General features: G+C 41.9%; 1 protein-coding gene and 1 long non-coding RNA gene across 3 annotated transcripts; both read right to left on the bottom strand.

Moving 5' to 3' along the window:
- Positions 1-17,633: 17,633 nt before the first annotated feature.
- On the bottom strand, positions 17,634-20,010 carry LOC127314945 (uncharacterized). 2 transcript variants are annotated; one of them, XR_007860051.2, is made up of 5 exons: positions 19,924-20,010; positions 19,474-19,811; positions 19,093-19,230; positions 18,793-18,901; positions 17,634-18,044 (listed from the first exon to the last, which is right to left on the bottom strand). It is a non-coding gene; the product is annotated as an uncharacterized lncRNA (long non-coding RNA). The 2 variants fall into 2 exon arrangements; XR_007860050.2 differs by having other exon boundaries at positions 18,793-19,230.
- Positions 20,011-20,956: 946 nt separating this feature from the next.
- LOC127335471 (putative disease resistance protein RGA1) lies at positions 20,957-22,456 on the bottom strand. The gene has a single exon (XM_051362126.1). The coding sequence runs from the start codon at positions 22,454-22,456 to the stop codon at positions 20,957-20,959; it is 1,500 nt and encodes a 499-aa protein (XP_051218086.1).
- Between the last annotated feature and the right edge of the window lie 3,667 nt (positions 22,457-26,123).

Below are 26,123 nucleotides of genomic sequence, written 5' to 3'. Positions count from 1 at the left end.
GCAATGCAATAAAGGCACATGCTTAAGCACAAAGCAAAGACATAACCAAATTCCCTTAAACCCTCTAAACTTCTCCCCCATTGGCACCAATTGCCGAAATGGGTGAAAAATTTAGAAGGCCAATATAGTGAGAGTTCCTCCATAGCGTGTGCATTTCTCATAATTTGAGTGGAATCAAAAGCACATATCCAATGACGAATATTCGGAAGGAATCACACTATAGATAGGATCAAAGATTGCAAAAAGATAAAAAAGTCAAGACGCTTCAACAAATGAAGCAAGCAACCAAATGAACCACAAAGAAGATACCAAAAGAAAGATAGATATTATGATAAGATCAAGAAGATTGCTCTAAATAATATGAGGAAGCTCCCCAAGGTTTGTGCACAAAACAAGACAATTTGCATTGGAGTATAAAGTGCACAAACATGGAATCATCACTCCCATAATATCATTCAAAAACAAAGTATACCAAGTGAATCAAACTCTAATGATCACCAAAAGATAGTGCTCTAAATTAAATGAGGAAGCTCCCCAAGGTACATGCATAAATTAAGATGTTGCATTTGAATACAATATGCATAACATGGAATCCTCACTCCCTCATTATCATTTAAAACACAAACATTTACAATAGATCATAGATAGAAAAGTAAGCTTAACACTTGCAACAAATAAATAGTTGAGCAACAAGTAAGAGGCACCATAATAAAAAGGCTCAACCAAGAGGATATGTGAAAGGCATGATAAAGCATATTATAAGACTATTATATGGATGAGCAAAAAGCATCATCATAGTCTTCAATGAATTATATTGCTTAGCATGACCAATCAACATGCAACAAATAAATAAGATATAAAATGGAGATGTATCATCTCTTATGTGTATAAGTTTCTCTAAGTGGACAACATCACTAAGATATTTATCCACAAAGAAACATGCACACACAAAATAGACACACAAGACATGTAGTATGATATCCAAAATGAATTCATGCAATATACCAATAAGAATTTTTGCGTAATAGCATGGCCAAAGGCTCAATTTTATCTTATTGTACATTCATGAACTTCAACCACAAACACATCAAAGATATCACAAATATCAACACGGGAAAGAAGATAGTTGAGATACTTTGAGAGGAGCAACAAGTATCACAAAGAAAGGATACCACAACAAATAACTCAATTTGCACTATCATCGATATTGCACATGTGAGAGCCTTGAGGAATTGATATGCAATAAAATTGCTAGATAGGCATAGTTGGGATGGATGAATCATGAGCATGATTTAGTATACTTCCCAACAAATGCACTCATCTCAAATTACTCACATTCACAATAAAGAGGTTTCATTAAGACTTTTGCAAAAAGCACAACATTTGCAAATCAAGAGATTCATGGCAAGATGCAACCATAAGGTTGGATACAAGAAAAGTATGCATGAGAAGATACTTGTTACCACGATAGCATTGGTGTGGATGTAGTAGATATGTGTTCGTTGACCATCCTAGCTTGCCTCAAGTTACCATTGAGTCACCACTTCTTTCCAAGAGTGAGACAAGCATCCAATGCATATCCATTGTACCTAACACAAAGGTAAGTACAAAATGGTCCCCAAACTAATTGGGCCCGAAGTAGTTAGACACACTACAACATATAGGACAAACTCCACAATTCTATGTGCATATAGATATGAAATTGAATTTCATGCACATCTTAATCAAATTAGGATTTGATGGAGTTTACCCTATATATTGGATCAAAGAAAGTAACACATGACATAAGATATACATGTATTAAATATGCATGCACAAAACTTTCAAGAGCCAAAAGGAGATACAATTTGGACAAAACACCAAATAAATCAAGAGACAATGTTTGCCCAAATTGTATCAAAGAATCAAATCAACACAATATTGACTCCAAAGACTTATCTCATTATAAGAAGCTAATTAACCCTAAACACAAAGAATGAGATAACCAACTCCCAAGAGAGCAAGGTTCCAACAAATAAACCAAACCCTCGACACTTTTTATGATGGCACAAAGTACCAAAAAGAAAATTTTATATCTCCCAAAACCAAATTTTTGATAAAGATCAAGAGATGTTAAGAATTCTAACAACTATAGAAGATCTCCCCCAAGAATAGTGCATTATTTCGGATTTTTCATATGAAGACAAAATGCACAAAACTAGGATCATCACGCTACCTATATATACTAAAATGCCAAGAAAGTTGAATAGACAAATTAGATCCATAAGATGCAAGGAAGACATATGGGAGTCAAAGCAAAACAAATTCATGGCAATAAATAAGGCAATTCGAACACAAGAGCCAATGTAAATATGATCAATAAAAATCTACCTCATAAAGATTACCAATTGTCCTAGGACAAGAGGTATTAGGAAATATTTCCCGGTTGTAGTTTGTAAGAATTCATGAGATCATATTTACAACGAATAAAGCATATGGTAAAAGATAAGAGTTAGCCATCATGCAAAGATAGTTTCTTGATAGCTTCATTTAGTCATACCAACATGCAAAGCAATTAATAGTATTCATACCAACATGCAAAGCAATTAATAGTATTCATACCAACATGCAAAGCAATTAATAGTATGACTTGAAGCACATGGTTTTCCAAAAATGTATTGAGGGACAAGTTGTGAAAGACCATGCCAAGAACAACTTTCACAAATAAGATCCACAAAGGTATTTGCAATGAAGCCATTTAAGCAAATTGGAACTTGTTTGAGCAAACATGCCACATAGGAGAGAGATAATTTACGGTATCGATTCTATGTGACACAACCTCAAATGTTCACATTTTCTAGGCTTGTAATATGCACAAAGCTTATTACTCCCCCATAATGTGATAAGGAATTTATTTTCACAAGAGGCAAATAAGATCCAACTAGAGATATTAATGGACATTATAATTTGAATTTCTCATGAAGATGACATACCACATAGAGACTAGATAATCTTGCAATATCAATTCTAAGTGATATTCCTCATGTACACACATTGTTTAGGATCATGAAATTCCCAAAGGAATATCACTCCCCCAAAATGGGATAGTCCATTAATCTCTCATAAGAGCCATATAAGATACAACAAGATGCAAAGAGGCTCCAACACAAACACAAATACATGGTGTACAACCTAACATACATAGACTTGATTTCTCAAGAAAAGCAAGTAGGAAGCACAACATATACAAACACATGTTAGGAACAAAACTAACACATGCAAAGGGGCGAGTAACTTTCAATATAAGTGAGTTGAGCACATGTTACCGCAAGGGGGAACATTGGGTATATGATAGAAGTAAGATAACCAAAAGACTTGGCTTGAGATAATATAAATGATGAAGATCCCTTAATTCTTCATGATGTAGCCAAGTCTCCAATGCCCTCCAACAAGCACCTATTGATCAAGTTTTGGATTGTTGGTCCCCAACTAAGTTGGGTCCTAAGAGGTTAGTCACAATAGGCTTGGCAACCCAAATGGTTCTTTTCTTGACACCACTTTGAGCACCAACAAATTTGGCAAACACATTGCCACCCTCATCCTTACGAAGAGAATAAACATCATCAACGGTGATAGAGTTGGATGAGGTACCAATAGTGCAAAAGGAGGAGATGTGGCCCTTCTCACGGCATATGTAGCAAGTTCTTTTCTTCTCCTTCTTCTCACTAGATTTCTCCACAATGGGAGCATTGGCTTGATTCTTCTTGGGAAGTGGAATTTCTTCAACTTGAGGTTGAATGTGAGTTTGAGCTTGAGGCCGCTTCCTTTTTGCTTCTTCTTCAAAGGGCAAGATCTAACATGGTGCCCTTCAATTTTGCACTTGAAGCAAACAATCTTGGCCGGGTCTTTGACTTGTACTTTGCCCTTCTTCTTCTTGTTGTTCTTGGACTTGATCTTGTTGTTGGAGTTGAATCCAAGTCCACTCTTGTCATTGGGGGATTGTTGCACACTTAACATCTTATCAAGTTTGCATTTCCCTTCATGACCCTTTACCAAGTCGTTCTTCAAAGAAGAGACTTGGGCCTTGAGCTCTTTGATTTCCTCTACATGGTTAGTAACAACACAAGTACTAGAGGAAGTAGAACCTTCATTGTTAGAGCAACAAGGCAAGGAAGATAATTCATCACAAGATTTAGCAATATTATGAGTGGATGAATTACTAGGACTAGCACATGGCAATATAACATTTTGAGTAGTAGTGCTAGTACCCACATGAGGCTCACAAGGTGTTGCCTTAGATATGATAGCCTCATGAGCTAACTTTAGCCTATCATGAGAGGCTAGAAGATCCTCATGGGAGCTAGCAAGCTTTCCATGATTTTCTTCCAATTTCCCATAATTGCTAGTTAGCAAATCAAGTTGAGCCCTTAGCTCAACATTCTCCTTCAAGATAGATGCTTCACAAGAAGTAGAGTTAGTAGCACAAGCATCATTATTAATAGCAATGGGAGAAGGCAAGTTGGCATGCACTTTTAGATAAGAAGCTTTAAGTTGCTCATGCGACTCGGTGAGTTTGGTGAGCGCACTCTCAATGACCCTTGAGCCCTTTTTGAGTTGCTCAAAATCCTCAAGGAGTTTAGCATTAACAAACACAAGCTTATCATTTTTTAGCTTTAGTTCATTTGCCATCTCAAGAGCTCTATCATGGTTTTCCTTTTCTCTAGACAATTCTAGAGCAAAGGTCTCCTCAAGAGCTTCCTTGATGGTTTGTTCTTCTTCAAGTTCATTCTTTAAAGATGCTACATCATCGGCATACTCTCGTTCAAGAGCACCCTTTTTATCAATGGTGTTCTCATGCATCCAAATAAGTTTTTGGCTCTCAATAGCGGTAGTCAAGATTTCAAAGAAGTGAGTGCTAGCAATTTTATCTTTGCAAATAATCTTGAATACACTCTTACCCTTATCGCGTAGAGAGACAACCCAATCCTCTTCTTCATAAACATCCTCATCCTTATCACCACGAGAAGTATGAGGTTCCATGGTAGAAGATACCGTGGAACCCTTGGCCATAAGGCACATATGAGAACCGTGAGATAAAGATGAGGAGTTACTTGAGGCTCCTTTCACGATCTTGTCTTGACTAATAGAATCCTTGGTTTCCTCTACATTGTTAGACACACAACAACTAGAGGGAATAGAATCATTTTTATCATGGCCACAAGACAAATCAAGCATATCATTATGAGATTTATTCAAGCAACTTACACATGATATGCAAGGACTATCAACACAAGCATGTAAATCATTTCTAGTGCTAGATGTGTTTAAGTCCAAAGATGAAGCATTGCAATGAGATAGAGATGAAGAATCATCAATAGTAAGCTCAATATCAATATTGCAATTTTCATCACCACTCACCATATCATTACCTTGTGTCTTACCACACTTTGGTGAAGTGGATGAAGATGAGAACACATCACGGCCGGAAGTGGAAGCAATGCAATCATCCTTAATAATATTGGACACATCATATTTATCTTGAATTTTTGTCCATAACTCATGAGCGCTCCAAAAAGGCAAGTATGGAAAAAGACCTACATCTCGCAAAGCATTCATAAGAACATAAGAAGCTTGAGAATTGAGATATAAATTTTTCTCATCCTCTAAAGATAGATTTTGTGAATCCATAGGAGGAGAAAAACCTATATCTACAATTTTCTCCATATGAGGGTCAATGTCCCGAAAATGACTAAGCATGCAAATTTTCCAAACATCATAATTTGTGCCATCTAATATAAGAGTGTTATCGTGCACAAATCCTCTAGCCGACATCTTTACTCTCAAGGCGGTGAAGCCTAAGAATGAGAGACCTTGCTCTGATACCAATTGAAAGGATACGGATGTCGCCTAGAGGGGGGGTGAATAGGCGATTTAAAACTTTTACGAGATGGGCTTAACAAATGCGGAATAAAACTAGCGTTTACTTTGTCAAGCCCAAAGCCTATATACTATGGTTCACCTATGTGCACCAACAACTTATGCTAAGCAATACAAGCAAGTATGTGATAGCAAGATATATATAACTTCAAGCACGATGGCTATCACAAGGTAAAGTGCATAAGTAAAGAGCTCGGGTATAGAGATAACCGAGGCACGCGGGAGACGATGATTTATCCCGGAGTTCACACTCTTGCGAGTGCTAATCTCCGGTGGAGAGGTGCGGTTGCTTAGTGCTCCCGAACGCCACAAGAGGCTCACCTTGAGGTGTGGTTGCTCGATGCACACCAACGCCACAAAGGCCTCACCCCAAGATGCGGTACTCACACCACACACCGAACGCCACGAAGGTGCCTCACCTAAATCTCCGGTGACCCTCGCCACAAAGGCCTAGGTCACGGTTCCACTAAGGGATTTCCTTCGAGGCGGAAACCGGGCCTTACACAAAGATTGGGGCACACATCCACAACTTAATTGGAGGCTCCCAACAAATCGCCACAAAGGCCTAGAATCCGTCTAGGGTTCCAAGAACCCAAGAGTAACAACTTCCTTGTTTTCACCACCACGAATCACCGTGGAGAACTCAAACCGATGCACCAAATGCAATGGCAAGAACACCACAAAGATGCTCAAGTCCTTCTCTCTCAAATTCCAACAAAGCTACAAAAGCTATTGGGGGAATAAGAGAGGAAGAACAAAGAGGAGAACACAAAATTCTCCAAGATCTAGATCCCAAAGATTCACTCACAAAGAGGTGATTTGGTTTGGTCAAAGTGTGGATCTAGATCCCCTCAAACTTTCTCTCAAGTAGATGCAAGAAACATTGGTTGGGGAGAAAGATCTCAAGCTCAAGTATGAACAACAATGGTGGAGCAAAGCTTGAGAAGAGAGGAGGAAGAAGCAACCCAAAAAGGTGAGAGAAAGGGGCTTAAATAGCAGGCCCTATTTTTCTGCCCGTTGGAGGCGCTGTGGGCTGGGAGGGGGAGGCCGGAGGTACCGGCCAGGAAGGGCCGGTACTACCGGCCATGGTAGAGCAGCGTGGCGAGGCTTGGGGCGCGCGGGCCGGGAGGGGAGGCCGGAGCCTCCGGCCGGGGTACCGGCCAAGGTACCGGCCGAACCTCCCCAACGCCCTGGAACAAAACTGTGGCATATGGCCATTTTCCGGTACCACGGGCGGTACCTCGGGCGGTACTACCGCTCGTGCACGGGCGGTACTACCGCTCGTGCTCGGGCGGTACTACCGCTCAGCCCAAACTCCTCCTTTTTGGCAAACTTAGAAAAAGCATAACTTGAGTATCCGGACTCCGATTTTGATGATCTTGGACTCGTTTCGAAGCTAGTAACAAGCTCTACAAGATCATGCAGGGAACCATCATAGTCCAGCAAAGGAGTATAGAAACAAATGATGAAAGGTTTGACCTATCTAAGAAAGACATACCGGTAAAACCTCCAACCTCGAAAATGCAACAAGTTGCCCAAGCAAAAAACCATTCTTGATGAACTAGAGCTTGTCATGAGAATACGCACAAGCTCTAAAACATCACATGGATAAGATCCAAATAACAACCAAGAAAGATGATGCAAGGATGCAAAGGTTTGAGCTCTCTCCGAATGATACGATCGAGTTACTCACTCGAGAGCCCTCTTGATAGTACGGCAACTAAACTAAGAACCGGTCTCCAACTACACCATGAGACCGGTGAGAAAGAAACCCTATCAAGAGCAAACCTTAACCTTGCGCATTCCACTTGAGCTTGATGATGATGGTCTTGACCGCAACAAGATGGAACGCCTTTCTTAATTGTGCTTGCTTGACGAAGTCTTGTAGATTGCTCCCCCATAATCCACCATGGGAGAGCTTCTTCTTCGGCGCATCTTCTCAAATCCATGAACACCATATGGATGGCAAGCTTCAAGCATATGATCTCTTCGAGTTGGCTCATCTTGAACTTGCACATCATTTCTTCATTCTTCATCATGTTGATGTCTTGAGATAACTTGAGGACTCACTTCATCTTCATCTTCAAGACATACTTGACACTTGATATCCTTCATCAATTTCTTCTTATTACAACCTTGAAGCCAACATATGGTTCAAGCATTGCCTATGGACAACTCCTACAAATATAACTCAATGCAAACATTAGTCCATAGGGATTGTCATTAATTACCAAAACCACACATGGGGGCTCCATGCACTTTCAGAGGTGCCACAAACAAACCAAAATTCTGAAACAGTTGATCTCGAAACAGAGGCTAATTTGGCTAATAAGGAAGTGATTGATGAGAATGGTAACTCGGTGAAGGATCGTAACAAGAGGACAAAGAAGGATGGAGCTGTCTCCCCTTCACTAGGATCGGCGGGTTCCCTTGAGGTTCCCGTCCGGTCGCAATGAGGATCTTAGGCATAAACTGTCAGGGTTTGGGCAACGACCCGACAGTGCGTTCGCTTGTGGATCTCCAGAAGCGATGTTGCCCGGAGGTGATGTTTTTATCTGAGACACACCTTGATGATTATCCGACTGAGTGTCTAAAAAGGAGGTTAAAGATGGATTTCAAAATTGTTAATCCTAGTGATGGTAGAAGTGGTGGTCTGATTATGTTTTATAAGAAGGAAGTTAAGGTGGAATTGATCTTCTCAGCTCCAAAATATATTGATGTTTGTGTGGTTGAAGGGGTAGATAAAATCTGGAGGCTTACTGGTATATATGGTGAACCCCGGTGGGAGGACAAGTATAAAACATGGGATAAACTACGTGAGCTGCATCACGATTCTAATCTCCCGTGGGTGATTTTAATGAGATTCTGTTCAATGAGGAGAAGGAAGGAGGGAACCCACGCCCCTATAGGTATATGCAAGCATTTCGTGATGCATTACAAGATTGTTCTCTCGAAGATTTGGGGTACTCTGGTGACTGCTATACCTGGCGTCGGGGAAGAATCAGACAACGTCTTGACAGGGCGGTGGCCAATGGTGCGTGGATCACCATGCATCCAGGTGCAATACTCCAGAACCTGGAGTTCATTAAATCGGATCACCGCCCAATTCTGCTTGATACAGATTACAAAGAGTTTTACCCCCCTGTAAACCCTGGACCTAAACGCTTCGAAGCGAAGTGGATTCAAGAAACAGACTTTAGACAAGAGGTGGTGCACGCGTGGGAAGCGGCGTCGACCACTGATGAAGGAGGGGTTTTGGGCCGATTGGGGCGCATGCATGAAGCTTTGCATATATGGGATAGTCAAATCCTTCGGAAGCCGAAACGGCGGCTAAGGAAAGCTCAGAGGGATCTTGACAAAGCAATGAGTGGCCCGATCAATGCTGAAAATGAGGAGAAAGCAAAGGAGATGTCTAATCTGATTGAAATTCTGCTTGAACAGGACGAGATTTTCTGGGCGCAAAGATCCAGAGTTAATTGGCTCCAACTCGGTGACCGTAATACATCTTATTTCCATAACTTTGCATCGGCTCGGCGGAAAAAGAATACAATAACTAAATTAAAGGACTCTGAGGGTGATTGGGTTCAAGGTACGGAGCAGCTGAAACCGTTAATCCTCAATTATTTTACTAATCTTTTTACTTCGAAAGTCCAGGTGATTGATCAAAATCTGCTAGAGAAAATACACCCAAGAGTTGATGATCCTATGAATGAATCTCTACTGGCTCCGTTTTCAGCTGATGATGTAAAGAAGGCTGCTTTCAGCATTGGGGACCTGAAAGCCCCGGGACCTGATGGCCTTCATGCGGTGTTCTACAAAAAATTCTGGGATATATGTGGGGCTGAAATTACCCAAGAAGTCTTGCAAGCGTTGAATACTGGTGTTATTCCGGCGGGGTGGAATGACACTACTATTGTTCTTATTCCTAAAGTTGATGAACCGGAGAATATCACCCAGTTCCGCCCTATCAGTTTATGCAATGTTATCTACAAAATTATTTCTAAGATGTTGGCTCACAGGCTAAAGGGTATTCTTCCGGATGTTATCTCTCCAATGCAAAGTGCATTTGTTCCCGGGAGGCTTATAACAGATAACGTTCTGGTGGCATATGAATGTGTTCATGCTATTAAAAATAAAAGAAATGGGCTGACAGGGTCCTGTGCGGTCAAATTGGACATGCATAAGGCGTACGACAGAGTTGAATGGATATTCCTGGAGAGCATGATGAGGAGGTTGGGATTTGCTGAGAGATGGATTGGACTAATGATGGCTTGTGTTACATCTGTTAAATATCAAGTTAGATTCAATTCTGAAGAAACTGATACTTTTATTCCTACTAGGGGACTCAGACAAGGAGACCCCCTTTCACCGTATTTGTTCCTGCTGTGTGCGGAGGGCTTATCTAGCCTTTTGTTGTATGAAGAAGAAGTTGGTGGCCTCGATGGGCTAAGGGTGTGGTCAGTCTCACATCTCCTTTTTGCTGATGATTCCCTTATTCTCATGAAAGCTGACACGGATAATGCAACTTCCTTGCAACAAGTGCTGGATACGTATTGTGCAAACTCAGGACAATTGGTGAGTTTAGCTAAGTCAAGCATTTATTTCTCACCTAATACTAATGTCTTGATGAGAGCGGAGATTTGCCAGATTTTACATATTGATACTGAAGCTATTTCTGATAAGTACCTTGGCCTCCCAGCCTTGGTAGGGGCTGATAAGAGTGACTGTTTTGAGCACTTCATTGAGAGAATTATTCAGAGAATTAATGGCTGGAAAGAAAAGATGCTCTCTATAGGTGGGAAAGAAATTTTACTGAAGGCAGTGGCTCAAGCAATCTCAGTTTACGCCATGTCTGTGTTCCTGTTGCCAAAAGGAATTTGCAAGAGAATGATGGATACGATTTCTCAGTTCTGGTGGGGGGACGATGAAAATACTAAACACATGCATTGGCTAGCATGGTGGAAACTATGCTATCCAAAGAAGGAAGGAGGTATGGGGTTTCGAGATTTTCATTCTTTTAATCTAGCTATGCTATCTAAGCAGGTTTGGAGGCTTATTGTGGACCCGGAATCTCTCTGTGCAAGGGTCCTCAGGGCGAAATACTATCCCAATGGTGACATCCTGAGTGCTGGCCCTAAGGCGGGTTCCTCGTACACCTGGAAGAGTATTGTTGCAAGCATTGCAACGTTTAAAAGAGGTTATCTTTGGCGTGTTGGTAATGGAGAAAGCATTAAAATCTGGTCTGATCCATGGATCCCCTCTAGCCCGGATAGGAAGGTGATCTCCCCTCGAAATAATGTGATCTACACAAAAGTAAGTGAACTCATTAGTCCGGTTACGGGGCAATGGGATGTACAGCTACTCCATGAACTTTTTAATCAGGTGGATGTTGGAAGAATTCTTCGAATCCCTCTCAATGATCAAGGGTTCGAAGATTTTATTGCGTGGGGAATGACTAGTCATGGTCGATATACGGTGCGGTCTGGTTACTATCTTCAGTGGAAACACCAATTTGGCCATAGGGCGGCTCAATTGTCCTTGCCTGGAAGATCTGCTATGAACCCAGTTTGGAAAAATCTTTGGCGGCTCAAATTGCCAGGGAAAATAAAAATATTCATTTGGAGATCGCTGCATGGTATTGTCCCTATCAAGTGCATCCTCGCTAACAGGCATGTTGGAACCAGTGTTGAATGTCCGGTTTGCAATTTACACGCGGAAGATATGAGGCATCTTCTTTTTACTTGTCCAGTTGCTATTGATATGTGGCAGATAATGGGAATACATGAAATAATAGAGGATGCTTTGGATGAAGACAGAGAGGGGTCGGCTGTGTTGGAAAATATTATAAACCGTGCTGATAATTCCTTGCAAGGATTTCAGTCCGTTAATTGCAAAGAAGTTGTGTTGACAGCCTGTTGGTATTTGTGGTGGATGCGACGTCGGCGTACAAATGGGGAGTCGGTACCTCCTCTTCATAAGTGCAAATTCTCAATTCTGAGTATTGTTGCCAATGCAGCCAAGGCATACGGGAAGAAACAGAGTAATATGGGAGATAGATGGACTAGACCAGAGAATAGACAAACTAAGCTGAATGTGGATGCTTCTTTCCACAATGACTCCAAGATGGGAGCAGTTGGAGCGGTCCTTCGTGACTTTCAAGGCCAGTTCGTGGCGGCTTCGGCTAAGGTTCTAGCAAATGTTGAATCAGTAGTTATGGCGGAGGCACATGCAATGAAGGAAGGATTATCACTTGCAGTCACCCTGGGGTGCAACAATGTCATTGCGGAGTCTGACTCGATTGATGTTATTCAGGCCTGTACTGGTGCAGATTCTTGGTGGAGTGAATCATCGGCGATTTTTGCAGATTGCGTTGACATGGCTGTGTCCATTGGGAGGGTTAATTTTAGTCATATTTCGAGAGATGCTAATCAAGTAGCGCATACTTTAGCTAGGGAGAGCTTTTTACATAATCTTTCTTGTACCTGGGTCGATGAACCCCCTAGCTTCCTCCTGGACAAACTCCTGGGCGATGTAACACTCATTTGATTCTTTAGCAGCAAGTTCTTGACGCACTCTTTTCCTTCCAGGGTACCGAAGGGGACTGGAAGGTTTTTAATGAGGCGGCTTGCTAGCTTAATATATTGGTTATTTCAAAAAAAAAATTAGACCTGATGATCATATTTGATCGAGTGACTAATATGATTGCACAATTGGTCTTCTTGTGGGCTATTTTGCAGTTTGATTTAAACCTTAAACTCATAGACACGGTCTGAACTGAACCTTGAACTTTTAATCCCTGAAGTCAGCACCCTGTACTTCTGGTTCCGGGTCAAACCTCGACCCTGTAGCTGTTTGCCGCACTAGGAAAATGAAGATACCGACCGGGATCACAGCTACTCTTGCCAACTACACGGTCCCACCTGTCATATTCATCTTCCTCTTCCAACCTTTCCACTTGTTAGCCTTCTTGTTAGATTTTTTGCCGTCGAGTCAAACGTCCCCCAGCAGCTAGGCCGCCCCCGACGGAAGACGAGTACTCGTGTTGTCTATGTGTGCCGGTAGGATCGGAGGCGCGTATTATGGTCATACTTGCAGTACATCCCGCTGAGGCCACACGGGAGAGCGCGGAGGTAGTGCCACCGTGCGATCTGCATCTTCCTCGAGTGTACGAACAATATATGCACCTTCCGCGAGGGCATAGTATCGGAGATTTAGAGCTCGTTGAGGTGGTCCACTTGGGCGGCTAGGGAGAGCTCGTGCAGCCGTGGACCATGGGTCCATGGCGAGTTGGCACGCAAAGGAAGTTGGAAACTCATGTGTTGTACACCACGGGTAGGGTGCACCTACTTGCAGCCTAGCCCATACTTCTCCCATGTCAAAATGAATTAATTAGGTACGTCCAGATTATGTAGAGAAAATGATTGGGAGAGAGAGAGGAGGTAGAAGATGAATATGACATCTGGGCCATTTTAGTCACTCAGAGTGTAGAGTGAATCTCTGCCGAGGTTATCTGGTTCTCGCTGTGCCAAAATAGTCCACCCTGGTACATGATTGAGATTGGCCGGGATCGTTAAGTATAGGGTGCTGATTTCATTGATCGGAAGTTGAGGGTTTGACTTCAACCCGATCTATAAGTTTAAGGTTTAAAATAGACTTTACTCTAAAGGAAACGAACCGCAATGCACTCCAGTGGCACGGCTTGCAAAGAACACGTGGGGGTGTGTGTGGGGTGCAAAACAAAAGTCTTGTACAAAAATACCCTTCAGCAATTCTCGAGAATTGGATCGGATAGTGCCATTCCCATATTAGTTTTTATATTTTTAAAATGAATATGGATGGATGTTGCCGAATATCAGTTTGGAGCGGATGTTACTCGAATACGATTACAAATCGGATGTTTGCTCAATTCGGAGCACATACGAATGTAAGAAAATAATAGAGTCAATCTTATAATGAGCCAACTATAAAATTGTAGGAGAGATAAATATATTGATATAATACATAGTAGTTTCAAATTCAATCACATAAAGAACATTTGACTAATTTGTTAGTTTCTCTAGGTTAGGTAATTGGCATATTGGGGTTGAATTACTAAAATTGGCTAACAAAAAATCTTATTTGGATATAGATACCATTTTCATATCCATATTTGCTTCAAAATTTAATACCACATTTGTATTTGTTTTCGTAAAAAAGATTCGGATTTTAACATATCCATTTCCAGGGACGTCCGGATTCAGATATTACCACTTCCATTTTTTTTTTTTCAAATACGAATGTCGGATAATACGGATTATCCGCTACCATTTTTCCACCCCTACTGACATGCGAATAGGCCCACCACCGATGCACTCATATGGGGAGACAAGTTGTCCGTGCGGTGTCAAGTGAAGCTTTTCGAGCATCGAAGGGGTGGAGCCCTACACTTCGGAGACTTACTAGCTAGAAGAAACAAAATACTCTGTTGTAGTTTCTTCCTTCTCTGGACCCAGCCGTTTGGTGGCTTCATGCTTTTGTTTGCAAGGGCTCTGAAACTCATTTTGAGCTTCTTTTCTATATGGGGGGGGGGGGGGGGGGGGTTACATGATTTGTCCCCCATTACAATACACTATTCCCCCATGTTATATTTTGTGGCAATGCCATTGTGCTAAATCAGCATACAAAATTTTGATTTTCAAAGATATATTGCCGCCCAAAAGGGCCAAGAGGATATATTAGGACTATTGCTAGTCACCTCTGCTTATACGTAAACCTGAAATAAATTAATGGGAATTAAACATGTACATTCCGTTTTAATTGGTTCATCGCCGTCATTTAGGACTACCCCCACCGGTTTATCAGTAGAGAGGCCTATATATGCGTAAATTCTCATTTAGCCACCTCTTGAAGCTTAATCGCCAATTTCTCTCAGCCACCTCACCCTCTCAGTAGAGAATCAATTATCATTGCTGACTTCAAATAACCTAGAAAATTGAGGAGATGTTTGGTTCACGACCATATTTTTCCAAACCAAAATTTGGTTGCCATAGTATAGTTTGCATGTGTTTGGTTTTTGCACACTTTATTGCATGTATAATCTATTTGTCATAGAGTCAATTGTTTTGCTAACTTTTACTAAAGTTTGGTTACAATATTTTAAGCCACACTTTTATGGCTAACCATACTTTAACTTGATAAATTGTGGCTAGAAACCAAACAGGTCTTGATTGTCAAAGGAGATGGTAGACACCATGTATCTTACTGAACGTTAGTGGTGTTTCCATTTTCAATCGTCATGAATTTACCCACTAAGTAATATGGTTTAATTTTACAATGTCAGTCAACAGGGAGAGTCCGTAGTTTTTTTTCTTCTTATTTATAGAATACCAGTATTTGGCATGTACATCTCGTACCAATTATAGGCAGGTAGTAGACCCATACACTAGTCTAGACATCGAAAAGGAAAGGCCTCCGTTTTACTAATCTGTTGAAGTAATTGATTTGATTTTACACAACATATACATGAACATGGTACATAGGATCACCGATCAAGCAATGAGTCACCCTCCCACCAAGGGAGAAGGGTCCTCCTTTATGGTCACTAGGAAGTGTGCGGCGCGGCGCACGCCGCGCCCGTGCTGTCTACGTTATGGGAGAAATGTTTTATTGATGATGGTTATTATCGTCTAATAATGAAGAAAGCCAATAGTTCATCAACCATTGTTGTTTTTTAGCAGAGTGATGTGCGTCGGTTTGATGGTGTTGTTGCATGGGGGGCTAACACACTGGCAAAATATGCCAAGGTTAATGTTTAGCGAATTTTGTATTCTTTAGGAATTTATCTTTATTAATATGAGGCTGGCAATGGCGGGTATATTTTTTGGCATGTGTTCATGTGCAGTTCTTTTTGTTGTTCAGTTATGGTGTCTTTAGAGTGGATACAATACACAAAGCATGGATATGTTTATTGTCACGTAGGAGCTGCAGATCAAGCATAACAGCAAATCAAGAACTTTGCTTCGATGGTAGTCCATGACGGTATTCATGAGTTTGAGCAAGTAGCTGAGAAGCATATTGGCTAGGGCTTACGTTCAGTGTAGAAATTGTCTTTGTGTTTAGTAAAATAACCGCGTTGTTGCTATGATGGCAGTGGTTTTCTGTTCATTATTTATATCCAAGAGCATATTCTAAGTATGTTCATGCTGTATTATATATGATGCATGTTTTATGAATCTCTGTACACGTGGCTAGTGTAGAGGTTGAAAAGTTGCCGAAAATGGTGGTAATATATAGATAGTCATAGAGATAGTGAATAAGGGTTTGTATTAAAAAAGTTTATCACATGGCTTGGAGTTTAATTTTAAAAAAAAAAACTGATGAAGGAACATCTAAAACGTATGGCTGGAACAGCCGGTTTCGTATTTTTTTTAGAAGGCTGCAGGCGGGCCGTTTTTTAGACTCATTTAGAGTGTAACGTGACATTGCCGATGGCCGCTGTTGTGTGAAATAAGGAAGCAGTGGGAGTGTCGCCGGTGAATCAGTGAGTGGCTTCCGTGTTTGTTTCAGGAAAAGAAAAAAAAAAGAGTAGATCGGCTTGCCGTCACCTACCTCTGTCTAGCTCGGTAGTGTTCAGAAGAACGTAACAGTACCTAGCTAGCTCGAATTCAGGCGACCGGCGGACGCGCCGTGCTCCTGCGCCCGATGCCGAGGTTATCTCCGTTCGTCGCTTCCGCCCAGTCGCCCACAGCGGCCCAGTGTGATGCACATCCTAGTCACGATAATCGGCCTGGAGGCGAGGCTCTGCAGTGCGCCCGTGGTCATCTGCCTGCTCTAGGTGGAGGTCGACCCGAGGAAGAGGAGTGAAGGGAGAGAGAAATAGAGGGGCGCCGCCCGGCCTCCTCGAGGTGGAGCTCGGCTCGAGGAAGAGGGAGGAGTGGATCAGTGGAGGAAGGGGCAGATGAAGAGGCACCGCTGGGCCAATCCTCCAGCCGGAGTTCGGCCTGATGGAGATGGAGGAGTGGAGAAGCTACACCTGGGCGGGGGCGGCGCCCGTCGACTTCGGTGTGAGCATCAATTTCTCGTCGTCGGCACTGTCTGCCGTGAAGGAATCGATGGCCTGGTACACTTCTTCTGTCTCTGCTGCTGAATTGCTAGTCTGTGTATCTAGGGGAATGTTGCTTTAGATTTGGTTGCAAAAGTGTTTTCATGACTGAATTGCCTGTATGCGTGTCCTGGGAGCTGAAATGCATAGCATATGGTTGTACTACTGGAAAGAAGACACCTTAGGAAAGACATTCAAATGGAGAAGTAAAACATTGCACTACAAATACATATATATATTCTTACATCGAAAGTACCCAAAGAAATGTATAAGTAATTAAGCCAATACGTTGCACTTTTAATTACCTACACAGTGGAGAAGACAATAGCCAATTATTTGTCCTCTCAGCTTGCTATGAGTTACTCACAGCCAGTTTGAATCTTATGAAAACAATCCATTAGTCTGAATAGAAGGTCCAGCAGTAATTAAGAGGTGTGGTTGATAGAACAATAAAGGGTTGCTGCACTAAGAGGAAGTTACGCGCGGCGGCACGCCGCGCATGTGTGATGTGGCTACGATGCCGGCAAAGCGACGTCATTTCCCACCACTGCATATCCAAGTGAGGATGGATTATCTGAACTTTCAATGGCAGAAAGATGAGGTCCGACACTGGATCTTTTTTAGGAGTACCACACAATGTGTAACTTTATTTTGTATATGCGCCATATATTTTACATAGTACTTTGAATGGACTTGGCAATTAGTCATACTCATGTGAAGCTTGCCAGAAAACAATTATACAAATGTAATATACATTAGTGTTTCATAGGAGCACTAAGGAATTGTGGCTCAATAGCAACCTCAATCTCTGACTAAAATATAACTCTCTTTGATAAAGTTCAAAATGGTCTGCCCAAAGATGTATAGCATGTAGCGATGCCAACCACTGATGAAACGATTATATCAGACTTCTGTCTTCAAAGGAGATATAGTTCGGATAAATAGATGGAATATGTACATCAGTCATAGAAGAATCTAGTCTGTCTCAAAGCTCCAGCTTTAGATTGTCCATCTGGCTGATGACACCGGCCAAGGGCCTCAACCTTTTCTGATGCAAATAAGGCCACAACTTTATAGTGAAATGAATTAAGTAGCTAAACTTGAGATTTGCTATGCTATGATCAAGTCATCAAGGTGAGAAAGGAGCAAACAACATACAACCGTTTGTGTCATGATAAAAGAAACATCGAGAACTTAATGTAAATGAAATCTGATGGACCCATAGCGAAATCTGTTAGATAGCATCAATACTTCATGCCCCTATGTTTTTGTATCAAATGTGCGAGCCTCTTTTGATACATCGCCTGAAATCATTACTTGTTCAATGAATGTATCAATTTTTTTTTGTAAAAAGTAGATTAATTTGTTGGTTTAACATAGTATAGCAAAATTAGAAATATGATTTTAACTACTGTAACAAATGTCTTAACTTGCATTCTGCCAACTTATGACATTGTTGCTGCACAAATATTGTGAAGCAATCTAAATGAATGACACCCTCAATTTACCATAAGAATTAATTGCAAAAGAGCTACAATTGCAATTCCATTAAGCAAATAAGTGCTGCTCTGCTTGCACAGTTTTCAATTGAAATTCGAGGGCATTGCTGAAACTGGTTTTCCAAACCAAAACTAACTACCAGTGTAGCACTTCTTCAAATAGCATAACTTCCTTCGGAATTAAACAAATTATCAAAGAAGAAAAGAAACTTGAAAAATGTAAATGATTGCGAAAGAGAAATCACAGTATGAGTATCATTTTCTTTCCATGGATATAAGAGATGCAGTGTAGCATACCTGAGGTAATTCATAAGAAATAGTCCGTTCAGAAATTGAGCAATCATCCACCTGAAAGTCATAAGCTAGAACTGACAATATGTTGAGAGGAAATATTTTCCACGAATTCCTATTAAAGAAAAGAGAGGTCAAGAACATTTGTTTATCTGAAAACTGGTACAAATCATAGTGTTGAAGAGGAAGTACATATGACTTAGAACGGACAGGTTATAACAAAGAACTGCAGAAGAGGTAGGTTAGATTGTTGGTTTAACAAAATACTGAAATAAGAATTTAGCAACTGAACTAATAAGTTCTTACTTGTCTTTCTGGAATATACCATTGGAAGTGCCTGCAGCATCTGTTGTTGCAAACCACAGTACTTATATCCTAATTACCCAACCACAACAGGCCACTGATTTGGCTGAAACTTCCATTGGTACACCACGTCCTCCTATGCTGCATCAACAATCGAGTGGTGGATTAATCTACAGGACCTAAAAAATAAATGTTGTTTGCAGGGTATTCAGAACTTGAAGCTAAGGGTATGGTTGGGAATTTTATCAAGCATATACCAGGCGTATACATCTGCAATATACTTATTTATCCAAGAGCATGTGTGTAGCGCCAGCAATCCCATAGTTATTCGCAAAATCAGAGAGATTGTAGTAGTGTCAAGATTAAACTGATGATGATTCTTACATCCGGCCATAGCATGGAGGAAACTGTATTGAGGACGAAATATTGACGGAGCGTCGACACCAAACTGCCGGCCAGTCGGCCGGTCGGCCATGCTATCTGTAGTCACATGGGACTCCTTCTTGCCATTGCCCGAACAATGTTGTGAGGCCCTTCCGCTCCTTTTATGGAAGCGGTGGCAAATAGCGTGGAAGGAGATTGCAAGAGCCGGGGCATCCACCAGTGCGCCCACGCCCACGAGACAGAGGCCTACCCCGACCTCCAGGCGTAGCAGCAGTATCATCCTGCAACTGCAATTCATGACGCGGCACGGAGCAATCGGATGCCACGAAGAAAGAAGCCTGTGGATCCAAGAACGCGTCAACAACCGTCGACATGCTCAACTGATAGAGAAGAGAAAGTGAGGCGGGGAAGGAGAGGTCAGGTAGAGAAGAGAGCGGCGAGGCGACACACCTGCGATTCGACGCGTGCAGCCGCTCATCGCCACCGGACCCGTGGTCGATGCGGGCATCTCCAACTCTCCCGCTTCCAGCTCGACGCCCCGCCGCCGTCCGAGGTCGCGCAGCGGCTAAATCGGCAGCCGCAGCCGCAGCCGCCACGAGCACCACCAAGCGCTGGACGCCCCTGAGGCGAGAAAAATCAGGCGTGGGAGGCGTGCGGCACAAACAAAACGGTGGACAGTTCGCGATGGTCTGGTTTGGTCGGTCAAACCGGGCCTGGAGAATTGCCGATTTCTCTAGATATAAGCGGTGGGACACGACCAAAATTAACCGTAACCGAGAGCTCGTGCACAGTAGAAACGCGCACACGCGTCAAAAGTTGATTGGATAGAAAACTACCATGAACAGTTGCCAAAACGCTCTCCTTTTAGCAAATAGGGTCAGCTTTGATATATAGTAAATTTAGTCTCATTTTAACACATTAGGCCAATTCCTTATTGGACAATTAACCATCTCGCCATGCTCTGCACTTGTTGTCATGCATGACCATCATACACTTACTCTTTTGTTCCTGCATGTGCTTAAATAAGTAGAAGAGAAATTTCAAAATCCTGAATTCCAAGATATGACCATCATAGTTTTCTTTTTCCTTTGCATTCCTGGTAGGCCGACCCCTCCCTGATGCTAGATAAGGTCTCAGCATAATAATTAGATAAGAAGGTAGCCGATGCATTTATTCCAACACATGCGACGGAGGATACTTGCACCCGGACCCTCCCGTGCACGGTAGAAAAACCATTCTCCACCCACGCAACCATGTTTGTTATGCAAATTTAAAATGATCTTTATATGAAGTAGTTTTATACAAATTTTACTTTCATGATCACAAATTTCTATCAATTAATATATGGGAGAAATGGACAGATGAAACAACGTGTATCATCGTTATTTACTATGGAAACAAATAAACAGACAACATACATATATATATTGTGGAGACAAGAGAGGGATGATCATAAGCCTCCCACTGACGTACAGTACCAAATTCAACAGTTGAAAGTCAGATCATAAACGCGTTTCTTCCTGACTGGAACAGGTCGTGGCTTCTGCATCTCACATGTAAAAGTATAGCTGTAGTAAGGTGGTATGGTAGATTTCCAAGCAAGTGCCTCAAATTTCCCATCAGGCAGTACCACACTTCCAGTCATAACGTCCCGCATCTTTATCAGGGGAGCTTCAACTCCAGTAGAGACTATTTGACGATCATTAGACATCGACAAGCACTGACCAGTCGTACCAATCAATGGAAACTGTGCCTGTTCTGCTAGCTGCCATGGACTCACTGGAAGTGCAAGTGCACCAAACATGAAAGGGTACCTCCGTCTGCATTCTCTCACGGTCGACATTGCCATGCGCCAGAACTTGGCGCTGAAATTGGCCCTTAGCAAGCTGGCGATGATGTTCCCCACTACGAAGGAGCCATTCAGGTCTGCGGCTATCTCCATGGCCAGCGACGCAAGCTTCGGTTCGGCCTCGGGGTTCGTGCTTCCGAATGCGAGCGCCTTGAAGAAGTACCAGTATGCTTCTGGGGTCAGAAATCGCACCCTGAGAGCCTGTGCTGTCCCAAATCTTGCAATCTTGTCGGACCGGCTAGAAATAATCATCCTGCGATCACCTGCAGGATAACTTTTGGATGCTGCATACGACTTTCTCCACGCATCGTCGTCGATATCTCCTTCTAGTTCTAGAATAACCAGAATCTTACAGTCCTTCAGGGCGCGGCGACGGCTTTCGTGCTTTATAGTACCCCCTTCTTCATCCCCGAGATCATCTTCGGTGAAGAATACGATTCTGGAGAAGGCCCTACGTACCCTCTCGTCGTTGCAGGCATGCTCGATCAGGGTGCTCTTGCCAGCTTTTGATGGGCCAACAATGGGCAGGACCTCTAGGTCTCCAGTGCCCCTTTGCAGCAAGAAGTTGATGATGTGCTCCATCTCCACATGGCGGCCAAACATGCACCTCTCCAACAGCATGTAGGTGTCGTGAGGCTGTCGGCGCAGGCGAGGATAACCAGCCAAGAACGAGGCAAACTCACCCGTGTCGGTGATGATGGCGTCGAGGCGGAGGAGCACTCGCCGCAGATCGTCTTCCCCGATCGCACCGCGGCTACTTCTGCCTAGGAGCAACTGAACACGTTTCGCAGAATTGATCTTAGATAGGGCAAAAGAGCGTGTCACACCAATATCACCATCGTTGTCCTCCTTGTTGCTCTCTGGTTCTTGGCAAGATCGGTACTTGAAGCTGTCCAGCACGAAGTAGCCTCTGTACATCGCCTCTCGCAGCAGCTTGAGCTGCTCCAGCATGGATCGGCTTGTGATCTGCCGCCCCTCCGCTTCCTCGACCACGACGTGAACCCGCAGCAGCTTGCGCCGCAGGGTCTCCTCTGTCGGCATGGCTAGCTTCTCCGGCTTCGACAGTCTGTCGATGAAGAAGGATATGGATCGCTGGGCGAGTTCACCTACGAGCGCAGAGAAGGCAACCTCCATTAGAGACTAGTTAGGTACTGACCACTCCGTGCCGTGTTGCATTTTCTATGCAATATGTGAACCTGTCTATAGGATCTTAGCTGGTCTCTGGTCAACAGAGTACACGCGTTTCCTCTAGAATTTGGCGTCCACGGTTTCTACACTATCTAATCGACAGCGAAATGGTTGAAACGTAAGTCAAAACGATGTTTGTCGTATCAAAAACTAGAGGACCACTGACGCACACTTCCTGATTCTAGACGAAACTGGTGAAGAAATCGTGTAAGCTTTCAAACCAATTTTCGGTATCACTGTCCCAAACATGACCGGTGTTTTTGCAAATAAAATAAATCAGAAAGTGTGCATTAGTGGTTGATTGTTATTTTTTTCCTTTTGTTACAAGCATTGAAGATGCATACAATTAGTAAATGTTTATACACCTGTAGAGTTTCCATTCATCAACAAATATAGCCTAATAAAAGGCGTGACAACTTTAAACGCCAAGAACACGCCACACAGAACCCAAACTTCTTGGCGTCAAGCTCTACCTGCTCATCGAGTTGTTGTTGAGAAGAACTGAGAGAATGAAGTGCTTTATTGATTAGGATTGTTGGCTATTTATAGTAGCCGAACAGTTGGATTACAAGTCGGTTCCTTTACATGCGTCTGTTCGGACGGGACGCAACTTTTCACAATGCACAACGATTGGACAAAAATCTAACTGCTAGGTAGTTATGTAAGGGAAATCCTAACTGCTATATTAGCCTAGATCTAACGCTAATATTTCCTAACACTCCCCCTTGGACAACGCTGTATTATAATCTTCATTGTCTTGATAATCTTCACATATCTGGAGTGATGGAAAATCTTTGTAAGATCCTAATGATTCTCGATCTTGAATAACTGACTTTTCTTGACCTTGTAGAGTTGATATTCTCTAACGAATCATGTAAAATTATAAGGAGAAAATATAGGAATCCGATATACCGTTGGTATAATAATTGTATCATTAAAACCTATATGAGAAATCCGTTGGAGCACTCATAAGGAAAGAGTACAATATATTATTATCGGATGATAAATACTAAGTTTAGTCCTGGGAAATTTCTCCCCCTGAACTTTGCAAATTTCTAAGTCTTCTCGTACCAATGCCATGAATGCATTTTTGAAATGCAGCTGCTGGTAAAGACTTAGTGAACAAATCTGCAAGATTATCACATGATTTTGTTTGCAAAATATCAATTTCTCCATTTTTCTGTAATTCATGAGGAAAGAACAGTTTTGGAGCAATATGTTTTGTGACATTACTTTTAATATATCCCATATGCATTTGAGCAACACATGCAACATTACCTTCATAGATAATAGTTGGTGATTCTAATGAACCGATACCACATGATGTTTGGATATGATTAATCACTCTGCGAAGCCATACACACTCCCGTGAAGCTTCATATAATGCAATTATTTCAGAGTGGTTAGTGGAAGTTGCTACTAGAGTCTGTTTTGTTGACTCCATGAAATAGCAGTTCCACCATATAAAAATACAAAACCTGTTTGTGATCTGGCATTGTGAGGATCTGAAAGATAGCCAGCATCAGTATAACCAGTTAAGGTGATATCTTGTTTTTTCTGATAGAATAAACCAAGATCTTTAGTACCATGTAAATATGTAAAGATATTCTTTACTCCTGCCCAATGGCGTTTTGTTGGAGCTGCACTATGTCTAGCCAGTAAATTTACTACGAAGGCAATCTCTGGTCTAGTACAGTTAGCAAGGTACATTAGTGCTCCTATCGCACTAAGGTATGGAAACTCAGGTCCCAATACATCTTCGTTATCATCCCTAGGTCTAAAAGGATCCTTTTCCATATCAAGGGATCTAACGAGCATGGGTGTTTTGGATGGATATGATTTATCCATATTGAAATTTTCCAAAACTTTCTAAATATATGCGGGCTGATAAACGAGTATTCCTGAGGGAAGATGCTCAAGTTGTAAACCTAAGCAGGATTTGGTTTTTCCCAAATCCTTCATCTCAAACTCCGTCATTAAATGATTGCGTGCTACAGATATATCTGCCGCGTTACCAATGATGTTGAGGTCATCAACATAAACTGAGATGATGCAAAATCCTTTTGAGGATTTCTTTATGAAAACACATGGCCAATCATCATTATTTGAGTATCCTTTCTGAAGAAGGAACTCACTAAGCCGGTTATACCACATTTTACCCGACTGATTTAAGCCATAGAGTGACTTTAGTAATTTTACACAATACATGTTGCGATTTGTGTTTGGATTAGGGATTTTAAGTCCATCAGGGACTTTCATATAAATATCCGCATCGAGTGACCCATATAGATATGCAGTCACTACATCCATTAACTGCATTGATAAATTCATTTGTACTGCCAATGATATTAAGTATCGAAACGTAATTCCACTCATTACAGGAGAATATGTATCGTCGTAGTCGATACCGGGTCTCTGCGTAAACCCTTGTGCTACTAGTCTCGCTTTATATTTCACCACCTCATTATTTTCGTTCCTTTTTCGAACGAAAACCCATCTAGCTCCCACAGGGAAGAATTTTTGAGGAGTAGGTATTACTTTAGAGAATATCTCTCTTTTATTAAGCGAGCGCAGTTCTGCCTCAATTGCCTCCTTCCATTTAGGCCAATCCGAGCACTTGAGGCACTCTTTCATAGATTTTGGCTCTAGATCCAGTTGAAGGGTTTTAGAAATTTTAGAGGAGAAATATGTGTCGACAAGTGTAGTCTTTCTATTGTATGATTCTCCCGAATCGATATAGTTTATGGAAATTTCATTGATTTCTTCAGGCACCGTGTGATTTCCCATAACAACGGCGTCTGGTTGTTTCGATGTCCCAGCATTAGAATTTGTGTGCACATTTATGCTAGGTTCTTGATGTTGAACATCATCTTGGTGTCTATCAACTTCAGGTTGATTTGCATTTACCATCATAGATTTCCTTTGTTTTCGCGGTGGCTTTGGAGAAGCCTTTTCCCTTGAGACCAGATTTCTCCCCTTTTTATTTGCAATTGGGAGTTGAGTAGTTTTATTTGGTACCTCTACTCGTTCTGGTGCATTGACTGCAGGGATATATGATTTAGTGACACTTTTGTGATCAGTAAATGCGTCTGGCAAGTTATTTGCAAAGTGTTGCAAATCTATTATTCTCTGAACTTCAGATTCTGATTCTTTAGCACGTGGATCTAAGGATTGGATGCGTGTTACATTCCAATCTATTTCCTGGCATTCTTTGTGGTTTGTTTCTCCCCCTAATGCCGGGAAATGATCCTCATCAAAAATTGAATCAGCGTACCGGGCTGTAAACAGGTCCCTGTTAGGGGTTCTAAATATTTTATAATTGACGGAGATTTATATCCCACATAGATTCCAATTTTTCTATGCGGGCCCATGGAGGTACGCTGCGGTGGTGATATCGGTACGTATACAGCGCAACCGAATTTTTGCAGGTGGGAAATACCTGGCTGATTGCATCGTACTATTTGAAATGGGGAAGTTTCATGATATGCAGTTGGTCTGATTTGCATCAGATCTGCGGCATGTAAAACCGCATATCCCCAACAAGAGGTTGGTAAATTGCAATTCTGCAATAACGGTCTAGCAATTAATTTTACTCTTTTGATTAAAGATTCAG

Source organism: Lolium perenne, chromosome 1 (assembly GCF_019359855.2).
Source record: "Lolium perenne isolate Kyuss_39 chromosome 1, Kyuss_2.0, whole genome shotgun sequence".
NCBI classification, from domain to species: Eukaryota; Viridiplantae; Streptophyta; class Magnoliopsida; order Poales; family Poaceae; genus Lolium; species Lolium perenne.
The sequence above is the reverse complement of the archived record's forward strand: the minus strand, read 5'-3'. Positions and strand labels throughout refer to the sequence as shown.

Coding starts and splice junctions, on each gene's coding strand:
- LOC127335471 (XM_051362126.1), bottom strand. CDS start 22,456: ATGGAGGTTGCCTTCTCTGCGCTCGTAGGTGAACTCGCCCAGCGATCC.